The 15,252-nt window shown below is 38.6% G+C and overlaps 2 protein-coding genes across 5 annotated transcripts in view; one reads left to right on the forward strand and one right to left on the reverse strand.

Annotated features, from left to right (window-relative positions):
* RABL3 (RAB, member of RAS oncogene family like 3) overlaps positions 1-2,163 on the reverse strand; it is a 54,531-nt gene extending 52,368 nt beyond the window's left edge. For both annotated transcript variants that reach the window (XM_002716648.5, XM_051859284.2), the window contains exon 1: positions 2,022-2,163. In XM_002716648.5, coding sequence (XP_002716694.5) covers positions 2,022-2,154 — 133 coding nt within the window. In that variant the 5' untranslated portion in view covers positions 2,155-2,163. The remainder of the gene's footprint in view (positions 1-2,021) is intronic.
* A 21-nt stretch (positions 2,164-2,184) lies between these two features.
* GTF2E1 (general transcription factor IIE subunit 1) overlaps positions 2,185-15,252 on the forward strand; it is a 31,789-nt gene continuing 18,721 nt past the window's right edge. Inside the window, exons 1-2 of one of the 3 annotated variants that reach the window (XM_002716646.5) lie at positions 2,185-2,346; positions 6,629-7,105. In XM_002716646.5, the coding sequence (XP_002716692.1) occupies positions 6,658-7,105 (448 nt within the window). In that variant the 5' untranslated portion in view covers positions 2,185-2,346; positions 6,629-6,657. Of the gene's footprint in view, positions 2,347-2,686; positions 3,211-3,678; positions 3,819-6,628; positions 7,106-15,252 lie in introns of those variants that run through there. The other 2 variants (XM_051859282.2, XM_051859283.2) reach the window with 2 other exon arrangements.

Raw genomic sequence — 15,252 nt, forward strand, 5'->3', positions numbered from 1 at the left:
ACTTTTTTGAAAAACAAACTTTGAAGTTTGAATACAACAGCAGATAAAATATAAAAAGTCTACTAATCTGTCAAAATAGTAAACAGCTATTAAAAGAAAACTGATAGACAACTGATTTTGCACATATAATCTAACTTAGTGGATGTGTGACAAGATCAATTACTTGCCTGGTGGGCACAGCTGTGTCTTCTGTTTTTACAATGAAAACATAATGGATGGGGCAAAAAAAGCTTACTAATTGCCTGTTGTTTTCCACATTTAAGCAGCAGTAAATTCTGCCCCTTTTACGTGATACAATGATTCCAGTCATAACCCCACCACCTAATACAGTGTCTATTGAAAAAAAAAAAAAAAACAACTAACTACTTCCAACAGTGTGTTACAGGGTGGGACTGTTAGATACAATAGAAAATGGAAGTACAGAGGAGAGACAACACCCACTCTATGTATCATGCAGAATTGTGTTAGCTCTGGACTCCAATTCTAAATTCCAAATTCTGAGTCCTAAATTTTACCTGGTGATACTCCTACCAAGTCCCTGTAGACCACCATAAACTTTTATATGTTGAATTGAGTGATTTTATTAAATTAACTTCAGAACCACTTCATGCTAAGTGACGAAAAAAAATGGAGTTGACATAAATTGTATAGAATTTCATAATGAAACTTCCTTAGTGGAATATTAAATAATGCTGTCTATACAATATTTTGTAATGCAAATAATCTTCTTCAGGCAATGTGAAACATCCTTAAACTGCTGCTCCCTGCCACAATTTTATGTAATTTCTGCAAGACTAATTTTCAAGCTCTTTGAAAACTGGGGTATGCCTTCTGTACATTCAAGCATCTAGCACAATGTCTTTGTTCATATCATAAATTTGAAGGTCAACTTCAGTAAAGCAGATCTATAAAATCCAAGGTTAAGATTTATTCAAGTTCTTAAGGACAGCTGAACTAGAGGTTATGGTGGGAAAGAGAAGGATGCTGTCCTAGAAGGGGGAAATGCAGACTTCAACAGTAGTTTCCAAATGCCCAAGGTGGGAGCTGAACTTTAACACCAGAATTAAACTGGGTTCAGCGGCAGATATAAGATGCTTCTCTCTATTCATTACTGTCTAGCACAAATTGGGTTTTCAACTGAGATTAAAATAGAGGCAGGCTTTTGCCCTAGCAGTCAAGAGCCTGCATCCCATACAGGAGTGTCTGGGTTCCATACTTGTCTCCTATTCCCAACACATTTTCCTGCTAATGCAGACCCTGGAAGAGAGTGGTGATGCTTCAAGTAGTCAGTTCCTAGTACCCACGTGGGAGACCTGGATTGCGTGCTTGCTTTCCGCTCGCTGGACTTATGGGGATTTTAGGGAGTGCAGAGGATCTCTCTGTCTCTCTCTCTCTGCCTATCAAATACATTCTTTTTTTAAAGACTGACAAGGAAATCAAAAAGCTCAGTTAACAGTAAAATAGGACCACCACTCAGTATTTCATTACATTATCTAGCTTAGTGTTTAAGTGTAGGGACTCTGGGTTCAAACTGGTTCTGTCATTCACATCTCTCCACTGCACTTTTTCATCTATAAAACAGCAACAGGAATAATTTATGAAGAGCATTTGCCAGTGTCATTCTTAGCTCACTTTTCACTTCCCGTTGATGAACAAAATCTCCTGAAGGCACGATCCTGCTAATTTCTGTACTGTTAGCCTAGAGCCTAATACAGTACTCAAAGTCTGCATACTTTAAAAAATAAAGTAACGGCCAAGGCACTCCAGGCTAACATCTCCTTGGAGACCGAGGGGGTAACGTTAGGAAGGCGGAGAAAGGCCCGGGCTCCCCTACCCGCACGACGCGAGAGCTTCGTCAACTAGAGCAAGGGCCTCTGGGAAGTGTAGTTTTTAGGCCTTGAGAGGCACTCCAGCCTCAGGTCGAAGAGCCAGGAAGTTGCAGGGGGAGAAGAGTCAATGGGAAGCGGTTATTGGATAACTCCGAAGTGTCGGAATCCCCAGAAGTGGATTAAGCCGCTCACCTGAGTCTCCCAACACCAAGACCTTCACCCGATCCAGAGACGCCATCTTGCCACTGCCTTCCTGGGGTAACGCCTGTTCCGGGAGTCTACACCAATCGGAGCGGGACATGGAGGGCAGCGCCTTCAATTTCATTGGCCGGCTTGGGCGTGATTGTCTTGATTGAAGCCTTCACCATCCTGATTGGCCGACCAGGTTAAAGGTGGAGTCCAAGGCCGGTCGCAGGAATTAGGCGTATTCTTTGTCGCGCGAGTGGCGTGGCCCGGTTAAGCCGGTAGTTGAGGTCCGGAGGGAAGCCGGAGTGGGAGTGTTCGAGCGTTCGCTTAGGTAAACCTTGTTCCCTGCTCCTTGTTCCCAGTTCTCTGGCCCAGCGTCGCTTTTCTTGGTTTCTCATTCTTTTCGCTCCTCTCTCCGTAACTGTCCTCCTCTCCCCAGCCACTCTCCTGCCCTGCTCCTCTCTTTGGTCCTTCTTAGAACCCTTGACTCGGAGCGGTCCGTGTGCGACATCGGGTAGGATGGACGTGGCTGCGCCGAGTGTGGCCCTCGACGCATCTGGGAAAGTCCGAGGGAGTTCGGGGTCTCGAGTCGGGAGGAGTGAGCGTTACTGCCCCGGGCTCGTGGAGGGCAGGCGGCCCCGGAGGTTTCGCGGGAGCCTGCTGTTTTCTGTACGAACGCGTGGAGTGCCTGAAGTGTGATAAACTGAGGAACTGCAGTTAGAGACCGTGCCTAGAAACCAAGTTCTCCAAACTAGAACAGTTGTATACAGAAATCCTCTAGCTGGATTCCCGCGTGCTCTCCTCTTTCCTTTTATTCTCCACGCTGCAGTCAGCGTAATCCTTTGAAAGCGCGAATTTGATCCCGTCTACCACCCGCCTTAAATCCTCCTAAATTAAGAAGAGGTTGTTTAATAACCTATCTTTTTCTTTTGTGGAAGCAGGAGTGGGGGAAGTGAACCGCGGGGCAGCTGGCAGGATGGGCATGATGGGAGAACACGTGCCTAGATGTATTCCAAGTTTTGTATGAGTACTCGACTACCTGTGTTAGAGGCTGGAAATTCGCTGGTGAACAAGATGAAGTCCTTGGTGTTAGCGACAGACGTGGAGAAGATGCTGGTGTGGACGGATATGAAACTGAGAAAACAGAATGCTGCCTTTTCAGCTTAGTTTCTCCAGTTTCATCCCTGTGCACAGTGTACGTGAAAATTTGTATGATGAGAACACATGCGGGGCTGGATTGGGTAGGGGGGAGGTGAGACAGAGATGACTGAGAATGAAGATAAAAATCAGCAGCAGGGGCCCTTGGAAGTCACACGCTCAGAAGTCTCCAGAGACCCAAGAAGCTTCTTTTATGTTGGGAGTGTCAACTGCTGTACAGCTTGGACTTACTGTTTCCATGGGGGAACTGGGCTCATTTTTTTTTTCTCCAGTGTTTCCAATCTTCATGGAGAGCTAGAGGTTGAAATTCATGTAAACTCTCACGGTGTTTAGATGTTGACAGCTAATTCAAAACATTTCGTTGAGTGGAACAGTGAGTGCAGACTGTCGGTTGGAGGCTTCTGACCTAAGTCACTTAGGATATCCAGAGAGTAAGGAGAGTCAGCGTGAGTGGGAAAGGGGGAGTGGTGGCGGAGAATGTAGAGGTTGTGGACAAGATGGCACAGCTTGACTTCATTTCTGAGCTCCAGTTTCATTTATTTAGCTGCCTGCTGGACATCTTCAGAGAAATAACTTTTGGTGTTTCCTCAAAGAGAAGTGTCTAAAAGTGAATGCTTTGTTTCTTCCAAATCCGTTCCTCTTCAGGTATTATCTATTTCTTAGAGTAGTGCTTTTCTCTCCACATTTACGATGGCTCAAAACAAATAGATATTTAAGGTTTTTCCTACACTAGTACTCTTTTTACTATATTGTTGATTTTTAATTTCATTTCTGTAATTTATTCTTCCTGTCCTTGCAATTTTTTGCTTTCTTTTTGAGTTTAGGCATTATTACTCTAGCTCTTAATACTCCTGCAGTACCTTCATCTTTATTGCTTCCGTCCATTCTCATACTGCTGTGAAAGTCACTTTTCTATCTAGTCACTTACTATGAATGCCACTTATGTCAGTTCTGAAAGTAAAACACTGTACATTAATTATTTCATTTAGTCTTTCCATCAATTGTATGAAGAAGGTCCTATTAATCGTTTTTTATGTATGAAGAAACTGAAGCTGAGATTTTTCATGGGTCACGGGCTAAGGAAATGGTAGAACTGGATTCAAAATCCAAAACTATTGGATTGCAGAATCCACATGTTGCTCCTTTGCTGTGCTATTCAGGGCTTTCTAAGGTGTTTCAGTCAGAGGAAGTAGGCTGAGTGTTAAGTGGTCCAAAGATGTCCCCTTGCAGGATTTGCTTTGGTAGGAAATTCAATAACCAGGAAGCCACCTTGTGTGAAACAGTGGTCAAGGACTTCTGCTGCTTGTTAGAGTGACCTAAAGAGTCTTTTAAAACTATTGTGATGCCTAATCTGGCCTTCCCAGATGAACTAAAGCAAAACTGGGAATGGGGTCCAGGGTTTATTCTTAAGATGCTCCCTGGATAATTCAGCTTTATAACCAGAGTTGAGAAGGACTAATCAGGAGCATGGAGTGTATGGGGCTAGGGACCTCAAGGAGGAGAATACAGTTGTATACAATTGTAGGAAATAATACTGGAAAAAATAGTTTACATTGATTTTTGTCATTCTTTGATCTGTTGCATGTTTCTGAAGCCATATGTTATGTTTTATCAACTATTGAGTTTGTGAAAGCAGAGAACCAAGACTGGGGTTGAGTACCAATCTATAGAGCAGATTAGACAGGAGAGCAAAACATGTTCAGTACTGTTTTCTATTTAGTTGTTGGATTGGATGTAGGCATTTGCCTGGCATTCTTAAACCCTGGGATGATAGGAAGGCTCTAGGACCATCGATTTGGATCTAGCTATTATTTTTTCTCCTTGTATTTAGTCATGCCTGAGTATTTACAGTTCAGGTGTATATTTTATGAAAAATGGCTTTGCTTTTACTTTTATTATAGGTAAAACCTTATGTTTTATCCTTGAAATACATGTGTAGTTTGGTTACTTAGGAATTTTTTAGTAGTATAGTTCTATAGATACAAAAGTATTTTATAAAAAGGTATTAAATCTGAAAGGATTGATAACCGCTGATTTCAAATAAAAGTACTGCTGAAACTAGCGTTAATAGAAGAATGTGATTCCCCAAAATATAACTGATTGACCTGAAATAGTTCAATGAGATTTCTCTATTAAAAATTTACCTACGGAATAGGGAGTAGCAGTGTGTGGCTGGCCTGACCATTCTTAGTTTGGAATATATTAAATTCATACAGAAATGCTCACATCCTTATTTATAATCACAACAGCCATTGAAGTAGTTGATAATACACTCATTTCTCAGGAGAGAAATTGTAGCATGAGGTTGTTTAAGGGATTTACTCAGGATCATACAACTTTCAAAATAGAAGATGTCTGACTCTGAATTCCAAAGCTCCATTTTTTGAAACACGCACGTAACTCTTCCAAGCTCATTGAAGTCTGGGCTTTGAGAGGTTAGCTTTCTGGGTCATAGCATAGAAATTAGATTCACTTTAGCTTCTGCTTTGTTCCACAAGGTATCTTAAGATTTAATGGTATTTTGGACTTTTCTTTCTCATTTCTTTTCCTCTCTCCTTCCTTCCTTCCTTCCTTCCTTCCTTCCTTCCTTCCTTCCTTCCTTCCTTTCTTGATTTATTTTATTTATTGATTGATTAATTTTATTTGAAAGTCGGAGTTACTGAGGGCGAGAGGGAGGGAGAGACAGACAGATCTTCCATCTGCTGGTTCACTTCCCAAATGGCTGCAGTAGCAGGGCTGGGCCAGGCCAAAGCCAGGAGCCAGGAGCTTCATTGGGGTCTCCCACATGGATATCGGGCCCAAGTACTTGGGCCATCTTCCACTGCTTTCCCAGGCCACTGGCAGGAAGCTGGATTGGAAGTAGAGCACCTGGGATATGAATCGGCTCCCATATGGGATGCCAGTGTTGCAGGTGGCAGCTTTACTCACTAGGCCACAATGCCAGCGCCTTCTCTTTCCTTTCTTTGAGACTAAATGATGTTTACTTAATTATCAGATTTAACTTTGCAATGTTAGTAAAACTGATTTTAAGTGTAAATTTCCAGCTATACAATAGTTAATGATTTTATCAAACATTCCCAGCTAGATATTACTTATATGTTCATTGATTTGTTGTGATTTTATTGTGAGAGTATACTTAAATAAAACATCCTAGATCTTGGTAGAAAAACTTTACTCAAGAGAAGAAGCAAAGATTATATTAACTGTGAAGTTTCTCAGTGGGTTTCCAGCATTGCAAAGATCCATATCATTAAAGATTGTGATCACTTTTTTTTTTTTTAGCTTTTTTGTGTGTTTCTCTTTCTGAAATAAAGTAAACTTAACATATGATTGTTATAAATAATCAGTTACTTTTTGGAACCAAGCACACTGTAGATTATGAGAGTAACCAATAAAGAAATATGATTACCATGTCTTTATGCCTAGCTAATTTTTTTTTTTTTCCCTGAATTCAGTGTATTGAAAGTTGAAGTTTACTACAAAGATGGCAGATCCGGATGTCCTCACTGAGGTTCCAGCTGCATTGAAGAGGTTAGCCAAGTATGTGATCCGAGGTTTTTATGGCATTGAACACGCCTTGGCCTTGGACATCTTGATCCGAAATCCCTGTGTGAAAGAAGAGGATATGCTGGAGCTGCTCAAGTTTGATCGGAAGCAACTTCGGTCAGTTTTAAATAATTTAAAGGGAGACAAATTCATCAAATGCAGAATGAGAGTAGAGACTGCTGCAGATGGGAAAACCACTCGTCATAACTACTACTTTATCAATTATCGTACTCTTGTTAATGTGGTAAAATATAAATTGGACCACATGAGAAGAAGGATTGAAACCGATGAAAGGGATTCCACCAACCGGGCTTCCTTCAAATGTCCTGTCTGCAGTAGTACTTTTACAGACTTAGAAGCCAATCAGCTTTTTGATCCCATGACAGGTAAGGCTTATGCAGTTGTGACTCTTTCAAGTAAAATAAAATATGTACCCATTTTCTTAAATGGACTCACCTAATTTTTTAGCCAATCACACATACGTTGTTATAAAAATGAATGGATCAATGTGAATCAACATGCAATCTTACCTGTTCTGTTTGATTCTCCTACTACTTTGAGAAGTGTTTGCAAAGCTTTTCTCTTTCACAGTGGAAGTACTCATCCATGGGAATTTCTCCCCCATGACTCTCCTTCCTCTGTCCCTATTCCCAACCCATATTACAGCAGGAACCTAATCTAGAGGGTTAATTACTCTGCCAGTATGAGCCATTCCAAAACCTTTACTTGTGACCTCTTTCAACACATTGGAGCAGCTACTTTTGCTGGTCACTGCTGAATAGTTAAAAATACAATGTATTTAAATGCTTTGTTGGTTGAAGCATAAAGTGCTACATTAGTATGTAACTAGGGCATATAACCTGAATTTGGGGAGACCCCTGAAAAAAGTAACAGTTTAGACCTAAAAGGTAAGTATGGGCCAGAGAAAACCACCTTTTCCAAGCTAACAAGGAGGTAGATTTTAGTGCCTCTTTATCATACCTTAACAAGAATTGTCAACAAGATATATAATTAACCTGATTCAATTAAGTGATTTTAAGGATTTTTTATTAGCACAATTTACAAAATGTGCATTTTTCAAAACTATATCATTAATATGAGAAACTTTAAAGTGCTAAATTGTATAGTTATTTTGTCTAGAAATCAAATTTGGAAAAAATATACAGTTTTGCTTATTACTAAATCAAATTGGTCTTATTTTCTAGAGGTGAAAAATCCATAGAATGTTTGTCTGTTTGTTGTGATTGTATTCGAGAGTATATATTACCTTTTAGTTCATAAATCTGCCTTTTATTATTATTATTTTAAGATTTATGTATTTATTTGAAAGTCAGAGTTAGAGAGAGGGAGAGAAAGAAAGCGAGATCTTCTATCTGCTGGTTTACTCTGCAAGTGGCTGCAATGGCCAGGGCTGAGCCAGGTCAGAGCCAGGAACTTCATCCAGGTCTCTCATGTGGGTGACAGGTCCCCAAGCACTGGGCCATCTTCTACTGCTTTTCTCAGGCCATTAGCAGGGAGCTCGATTGGAAGTAGAGCAGCCGGGACACAAACTGATGCCCATATAGGATGTTGGCATCGCAAGTAGCAGCTTTATCTGCTCCATCATAATGCCAGCCCCTCATAGATCTGCCTTTTAAACGTTATCTGAAAAATTTAAACTTTTATACAGGAAACATTTTGTTGTAGAAAATTACAGATTTGTGAACATGTTTAATTTTAAAATTTATGTTAATACATTTTAAAGAATTTTTTTAAATTTTAAGTGGGAAATAATCCCAGTATCAGTTTAGATTATTGATTAAGAAAAGGCTATAGAGAGCCTGTGGCTTTTTCTTATTATGAAGCAGTCATTTTGGATGAAAAAATCATCAGAGGAATCTACATTGTATTAAAATATTTGCCCAAACCTAAATATTTTCCTTTGAAATGGCATACTTAGAGGAAGGTTGTAGAGTATACTTGGAGCTCTTTCAAAGTAAACTAGAAAGGTCTTGTAATTTCTTTGCCATTCACTTAGATTTCCTAAAGGAGCTCTAAGTTTTGGTCTTTTGATTCCCTGCAGATACAGGTGCTACAGTGCTCCTGTCTTTGTAACTCTTGATCACAGTGGAGGGTGTTATCCAGTCCCTCAGAGAGTGATCTAAAGTAATATGCTTCTACTATATTTATTCATCATTTGAAGTTTACTTAATTTCTAAAAGGAGGTTGCTTCCATTACTTTTTTTTTTTTTTTTTTTTTTAAGATTTACTTATTTTATTTGAAAGTCAGAGTCACAGAGAGAGGGAGAGACAGAGAAAGAGGTCTTCCATCTGCTGGTTCACTCCCCAAATGGCCACAACAGCCAGAGCTGGGCCAATCCAGAGCCAGGAGCTAGGAAGTTCTTCTAGGTCCCCCAGCGCTGGTGCAGGGGCCCAAGGATTTGGGCCATCTTCTACTACTTCTCCAGGCTGTAGCAGAGAGCTGGATCAGAGGTGGAGCAGCTGGTACTCAAACCAGTGCCCATGTGAGATGCCAGCACTGCAGACGGCGGCCCTGTATATATATATACATATACATATATATATATATACAAGTATACATATATATACTATATATATACTTATATATATATATATATACTTACCACTTATACATCAATATTTAGGAGATTGATCCATGATGCTCTTTGAATTTCTCCTAGGGTTGGAACAGATAGCCTGTGGAACAGCTGGTTTAATATCTACATATAAACAAGGATTTTTGAGTCAGGAAGCTGAGATAGGGTAAAAGGCATGAAAACATTTTATATGAAAGAAAGTTGAAATTGAAACTGTTGTGTTGCTGTTAGTCTGAACAAAGTGTATTTTTAATGTGAGGGCAATGGTCAGCATAAAGGTGACAAAAAGAAGTGTAGGAGAGCAAGAATAAGTTACTTCACCTTGATGTTACTCGGGAGGATGCCCTGATCAACCAACATTAATACTCGACCTAATTGCCGGTTATATCCCTGAGTGAAGCCTGAAGTGCAGTGATTGAAAGCTCATAATCATTAGGGACCCTTGTTCTGAGAACATATTTGTCTTTTGTTTGTAATTTTGCTTTCACTGGGCTTTCCTCTGAGGACGAAATGTGCTGATGAGTTGATATTAGGCCCTGCTGTACTGTCAGTTCTGGCATTTTGGATTTTTCTTTATTGTTTTACTATATTAATACATTGATACTTTCCCTTGATCTGTGCATTCCCTTAAGAAATCTTTTATGTTTTGCTCCCTGCTTTCTTTCTGTTTTGCACATTCACATCCCACCCCCCAGTATAAAGAAGATGGAAAATAAACATTTGGTGTATATAGCGGGGGATGTGGGAACTATTTCTACTCTGACATTTATGCTTTGTCTAAATTGGTGGATTCCAATTTTCTCTCTAAGCTTAGTCCTGTACAAAGTTATCCTATTTTCTAGTTGCTACTGGAGATTGATGGTATTTCTGACCAAATGGTGGGGATATCTGATAGGTTTCTATTTCCATTTCTTTTTCTGGGGTTGAATTGTGGTATATGTTAGCAACTGGGAGATATTCGGGAATTTTATTTGAAACCTTCTTGACTTTGCTGTTTCCCTGATGGAAAGTTCTTTACTGCAGCATTTGAGAGGGTCTGTGCCCCTGGACAAAGGAAGGTGACTCCGGAGAGTCTCCTGAGGGCATCTGGTGATTCTGGGCTTGGGAGACTGAGTATAGGAATGATTGTTTCATCTATGTTAATTCATGCATAAGCCAGTAATTTTTGTCAGTTTGCAGGTTTCCCCTTTTCATCTCTCATTTTTCTAATATTATAGATTTTTCACCATACTTTTCATTCAGATTTTGCCTTTGGCATTCCTGGGATGAGCTCTCTAAGTGTTTGACACTTAGTATATATTGCTGATTGATTTCATTATATGGAATTGCTTAACCTTTGCCCACTAGTTCCTGGTTTCAGAAGCTTAATTAGTCTACACTAACAGTTTTAATTTCCTGAAATATGGAGGGAGGGGTGTTTTTAATCAAAACAAAGAGTAAAACATGAAATCTCTCAAATCACCAGAATAGCATCTTGTGGTTCGTCAGTGCGTGTTTTAGATTTAGCAAGCTTTCTGTGTAAATAGACTTAGTATTTCTATTTTAGCAGCCTCAACCACGGGTGATTTAGTTAATGCCACTTCTAAGTTAAGTTTAGCAATGTGTTGTATTCTCCTTTTAGATGCTAAAGTTAGATGATAAGGAAATAGCTTTATGTTTTCCATTTTTAATTTTAAAATTATGCAGCCATAGTGTCAGAAAATTTTGGAGAGAAAAAAAAAGTCACCCAAAGAACTAGTCATTTACATAGGACCATAATGATAGCCTAGAACAGATTGTGATCTCTTGGTTCCATAATGTACCAAACTCTGCTGTTTCTGTTTAGTGTTCAAAATATGTTTTAACGGGTATAAGTTACCCTGTTTTCTATTCCTTTTGGGCATTTTTATCTATTTTTTGCTGGAATAGGTAAGATGCTTTGGATGCAACTTTGTTTATATGGCATTTTATTCCCATTTAAGTTTTTCATTAAGAATTCTCAGCAGTAAGAAGAGTGGGCAAAAGAATATAGTTTTACATCCTCTGTAAAGCCTTATTGTGGGTGGAGTAAAATTGTTAGATGTTTCAATTAGAAATTGTTTTGGAGACCCTATTATTTTTTTAAAAAAGATTTTATTTATTTTATTTGAGAGGTAAAGTTACTGACAGTGAGAGGGAGAGACAAAGAGAAAGATCTTCCTTCCTTTGGTTCACTCTCCAAATGGCCGCAACGGCTGGAGCTCTGCCAGTCCGAAGCCAGAAGCCAGGTGCTTCTTCCCCGTCTCATGTGGTTGCAGGGGCCCAAGGACTTAGGCCATCTTCTACTGCTTTCCCAGGCCACAGCAGAGAGCTGGATTGGAAGTGGAGCAACCGGACTAGAACCGGCAGCCTTGTGGGATGCCAATGCTGCAGGCAGAGGATTAACCTACTGCGCCTTGGCGCCGGCTCCTGGAGACTCTATTATTGAATACATGTAGTGACCAGTGACTGGGCAATCCCATTTAAATACACATTGAAATAAGACGTGAACTTTTTTAAAAGTGAATCAAATGTATATTTAATAAAAGCTTAGCAATAGAAATTTTGAGATTCTAGTTCAGCTCATCAAATGATAGTGTGGGGGTGTACATGTACATGCTTATGTTGGATTTGGAGAATCTTACAAAATACTGTAATCACATAAGTCTAAGGGTATATGGATTGCTAGAATGTTTCAGATCGACTGTTAGTGGAAAACATGGTAGTTCTCATGAAGATTTAGCTAGCTTTGTGTGGTTGTGTGGAAAAGATTGAGATTGAATTAAGGATCAGTATAAGGAAGTCTTTAATAACTGATTATACATTAAGTCTTTACTAAATAGCTCTTAAAAAAAGCAACAATGGAAACTGGTGGTGAGTTCTGAACCAACTGAAATACTTAAGTTGATTTAGTATATACTTGGGATATTCATATGTATGTTTGAGATTAAATCATGTGACTCTCTTGGCTTTGTGCTTGTAGGTAAAGAATTCGATTTAAACAGATCAGTTTCTTGGTCTCCAGTGTCATTGAAATTCCTTTAATCTGTTTTAAACTATTAGGATCCTAAATTTGTAAGACTCTCAAAGACTTGTTAATAACATTTGATTTCATAGGGTAGACATCTTTTTTCTATCTTAGAGATGCCTTATAGCAGTGTTTTCAGTTCCTGAAATGCTAAAAACACAAATGCAGAAGGAAATCTCTGATTGTTTTGGTCAGTGGCTAAGTCCTTATAAGTCCTTAGTCTTTGGAAATTTGGATGATTTAATTAGAAAATTAATCAGAAGGCTCAAAGGTATGCATTTGAGTGAGGGAGGAGAATAAATTTAAATATATAATAAATAAATTTAAATATATGTATATCTGTGTGTGTATATATATATATAGAGAGAGAGAGCGTGTATGCATTTGGCCTAGCAGTTAAAATTCTGGTGAAGATACCCATGTCCCACAATGGAATATGCAGGTTTGGTTCCCAGCTCTGGCTCCTGATACAGCTTCCTGTCAATGCAGAGTCTGGGAAACAGCAGTGATGGCTCAAGTAATTCTGGTTCCTGCCACCCATGTGGGAAACCTGGATTGAACTCCCAGTTCCTGGCTCCAGCCCTAGCCTTAGCTTTTGGGGAGTAAACCTGCTGAGGGAAACTCACTTATCTGTCTGTCTGTCTGTCTCTTTCTTTCTTTGGGCCTTGCAAATTAATCAACCAAGCCTGCAACAAATTAAAGAAAGATAGTAAGGAACAAGTGTCTTTCCTCATCTACTCTTCTCCCCCACCTCTTCCTCCAAACCTTTAGTTCTGATTATTATTATTTTTTAAATTGTGTTGCTTTTGAGTATTTTGAGGACTTTTTTTTTTTTAAATCCTTTGTGCTCTTTCTTTTATATTTTGATGCTGATTACATAAGAACTAATTTATTTGTGAGGATTTGCTTTTTAGTTTTGATGTTGACATTCAGTATTCTATTGATTATTGTCTTGTAAATGTCCATATCAAAACCTCAGATGTTTTGCCTACCCACTGCACATTGAAATGAATTTAGGCCTAATTTAAAAAATATATTACAGGCTTTAGTATTCATCTAAGTACTTTACTTAGTCATTTTTTACCACTCCACCCTGCCCCTAACATTTTTCCCTTTAAAATGAGTTCTAGAATCTAGGAATGATGGATGATTAGACCACATCTAGGTAAGTGTCCATTCTAGAAAGGACAGAAGTAATTTTCACTGGTAAATTGAATTTTGGGAGATAAGGTTGTATTATGTGCGCTAAGACATTTGAGATCTTCTGAACTGTAGAAACATTAAATCTTTTTTCTTTTTGCATGCAAATGAATATTTTTGAAGTTTTATGTGTTCTGTAGTAAATTGTTAAAGGATTATTTTTCCAATTCCTTTTTGTTACAGGTACAATAATTATATGAAATGTATAACTGTGTTCTTGTTATGTGTTAATATTGGTTGCAATAATTCTTATTTCCATACATTTTCTCTTGCCTAATTAAACTGAAGAGATTTGCTTTATGAAAATAAACTTTGAAAATTAGAATAGAAAGTGAATGTTTGGGATATCGATATTTGATTTAACATTGTAACATATAGTAGAGAACAGACTAAAATGGCAAACCTAGGTTTTTCTTTCAATAGGTCTCCCACTCAACCCCAGGCCTCACTGTCACCACCTTTCTCTGTCTTAACCCTTAAATTTTGTAATGATCCTCCTAGTCCTTTTACCTTGCATCATTAAACTCATTTTCCGTTAAGCCCTTTTGAAATCAGACAACAGGATTCTTATTTATTTTGTTATTGTGACAACTTACAGTAATTAAAACTTGGTCAAATTCTCAGGCTTTTAGTCTCGGCTATGTCATAACTGTTACCTTGGGCAAATGCTATAATCACAGCCGGTCTTTTCTGAGATGTGTAAAATAGTGAGTTCTGTCTATTCTATACCATATATGGTTTCTCTCAACTCTAATTTCTTTCCATTCTTTTATTTGGAACATGGCTGATATTTTTAAACTATGAGAACCGTAGAGTTAATTTATCACTGCTTTTAGAGAATAACATTAGTTACTTTGGCTTAATTTGGAAGCCTTGCTTAGAAATTGAAACCCTTGGTTATAGTAATGTTCATATAGAAAAAGTGCTCTATCTAATTATACTATCTTCAGAAATACACTATGCCTTGGAGAATAATATTTGCAATTGTAGGCAATCCTATTCTCCCAAACTCCCCAATTCACTCCTTTCCATTACATAATCCATAAAATATTCAGTGCGAGGGGAAACAAAGTCCAAATATCCTTTGTAATGTAGACAGATCTGGATTTTCACAGTGCAATAACATTAACCATGTATGTTAGTATTGTATCTTGAAATTTATAGTTTCTTCTTTATCTCAGTAAAATTCTAAGAGTTCTTTCCCTAAGTACTTAGTTTTAACGTGGAACTATGGATTATCTTGGTTTTTGTTTGTTTTCCTGGAAGCTTGTCTAGGAGCATTGGGTAGGGAAAACAATAAAACTTTATTCAAAATGTTTTCATACAGTTATTCAAAAAAGTTACTCAAGCCATTATCTTTTGCTTAGATCTTGCACTACTCTCAGAGAGCCTCCTGGTTTTTAGCAGATAGTCTCCTTGTTCTTGTTCTTGCTGTCTAAAGGCTGTATACCAAGACAGTCTCAGTGATCCTTTTAGAATGCACATCAGGTCATACCACGCTCTGTTCAAAACCCTCCAAAGGCTTCTCCGCACACTCAGAAAAGTTAGAGTCCTTAGCAGAATTTATAAGGCCTTTTATTTCCTCTGCCTTCCACTTGTCACCACCCTCTCCCATGTTGACAGCAGTCGTGTTATTTGCTCCTTGCATGCACCAGGCCTGCCTTCATTTTACTTTTCTATGCTTGCTGTTTTCATTGGCCCAAATATCAGC

Source organism: Oryctolagus cuniculus, chromosome 4, assembly GCF_964237555.1.
Source record: "Oryctolagus cuniculus chromosome 4, mOryCun1.1, whole genome shotgun sequence".
In the NCBI taxonomy this organism is placed as follows: domain Eukaryota; kingdom Metazoa; phylum Chordata; class Mammalia; order Lagomorpha; family Leporidae; genus Oryctolagus; species Oryctolagus cuniculus.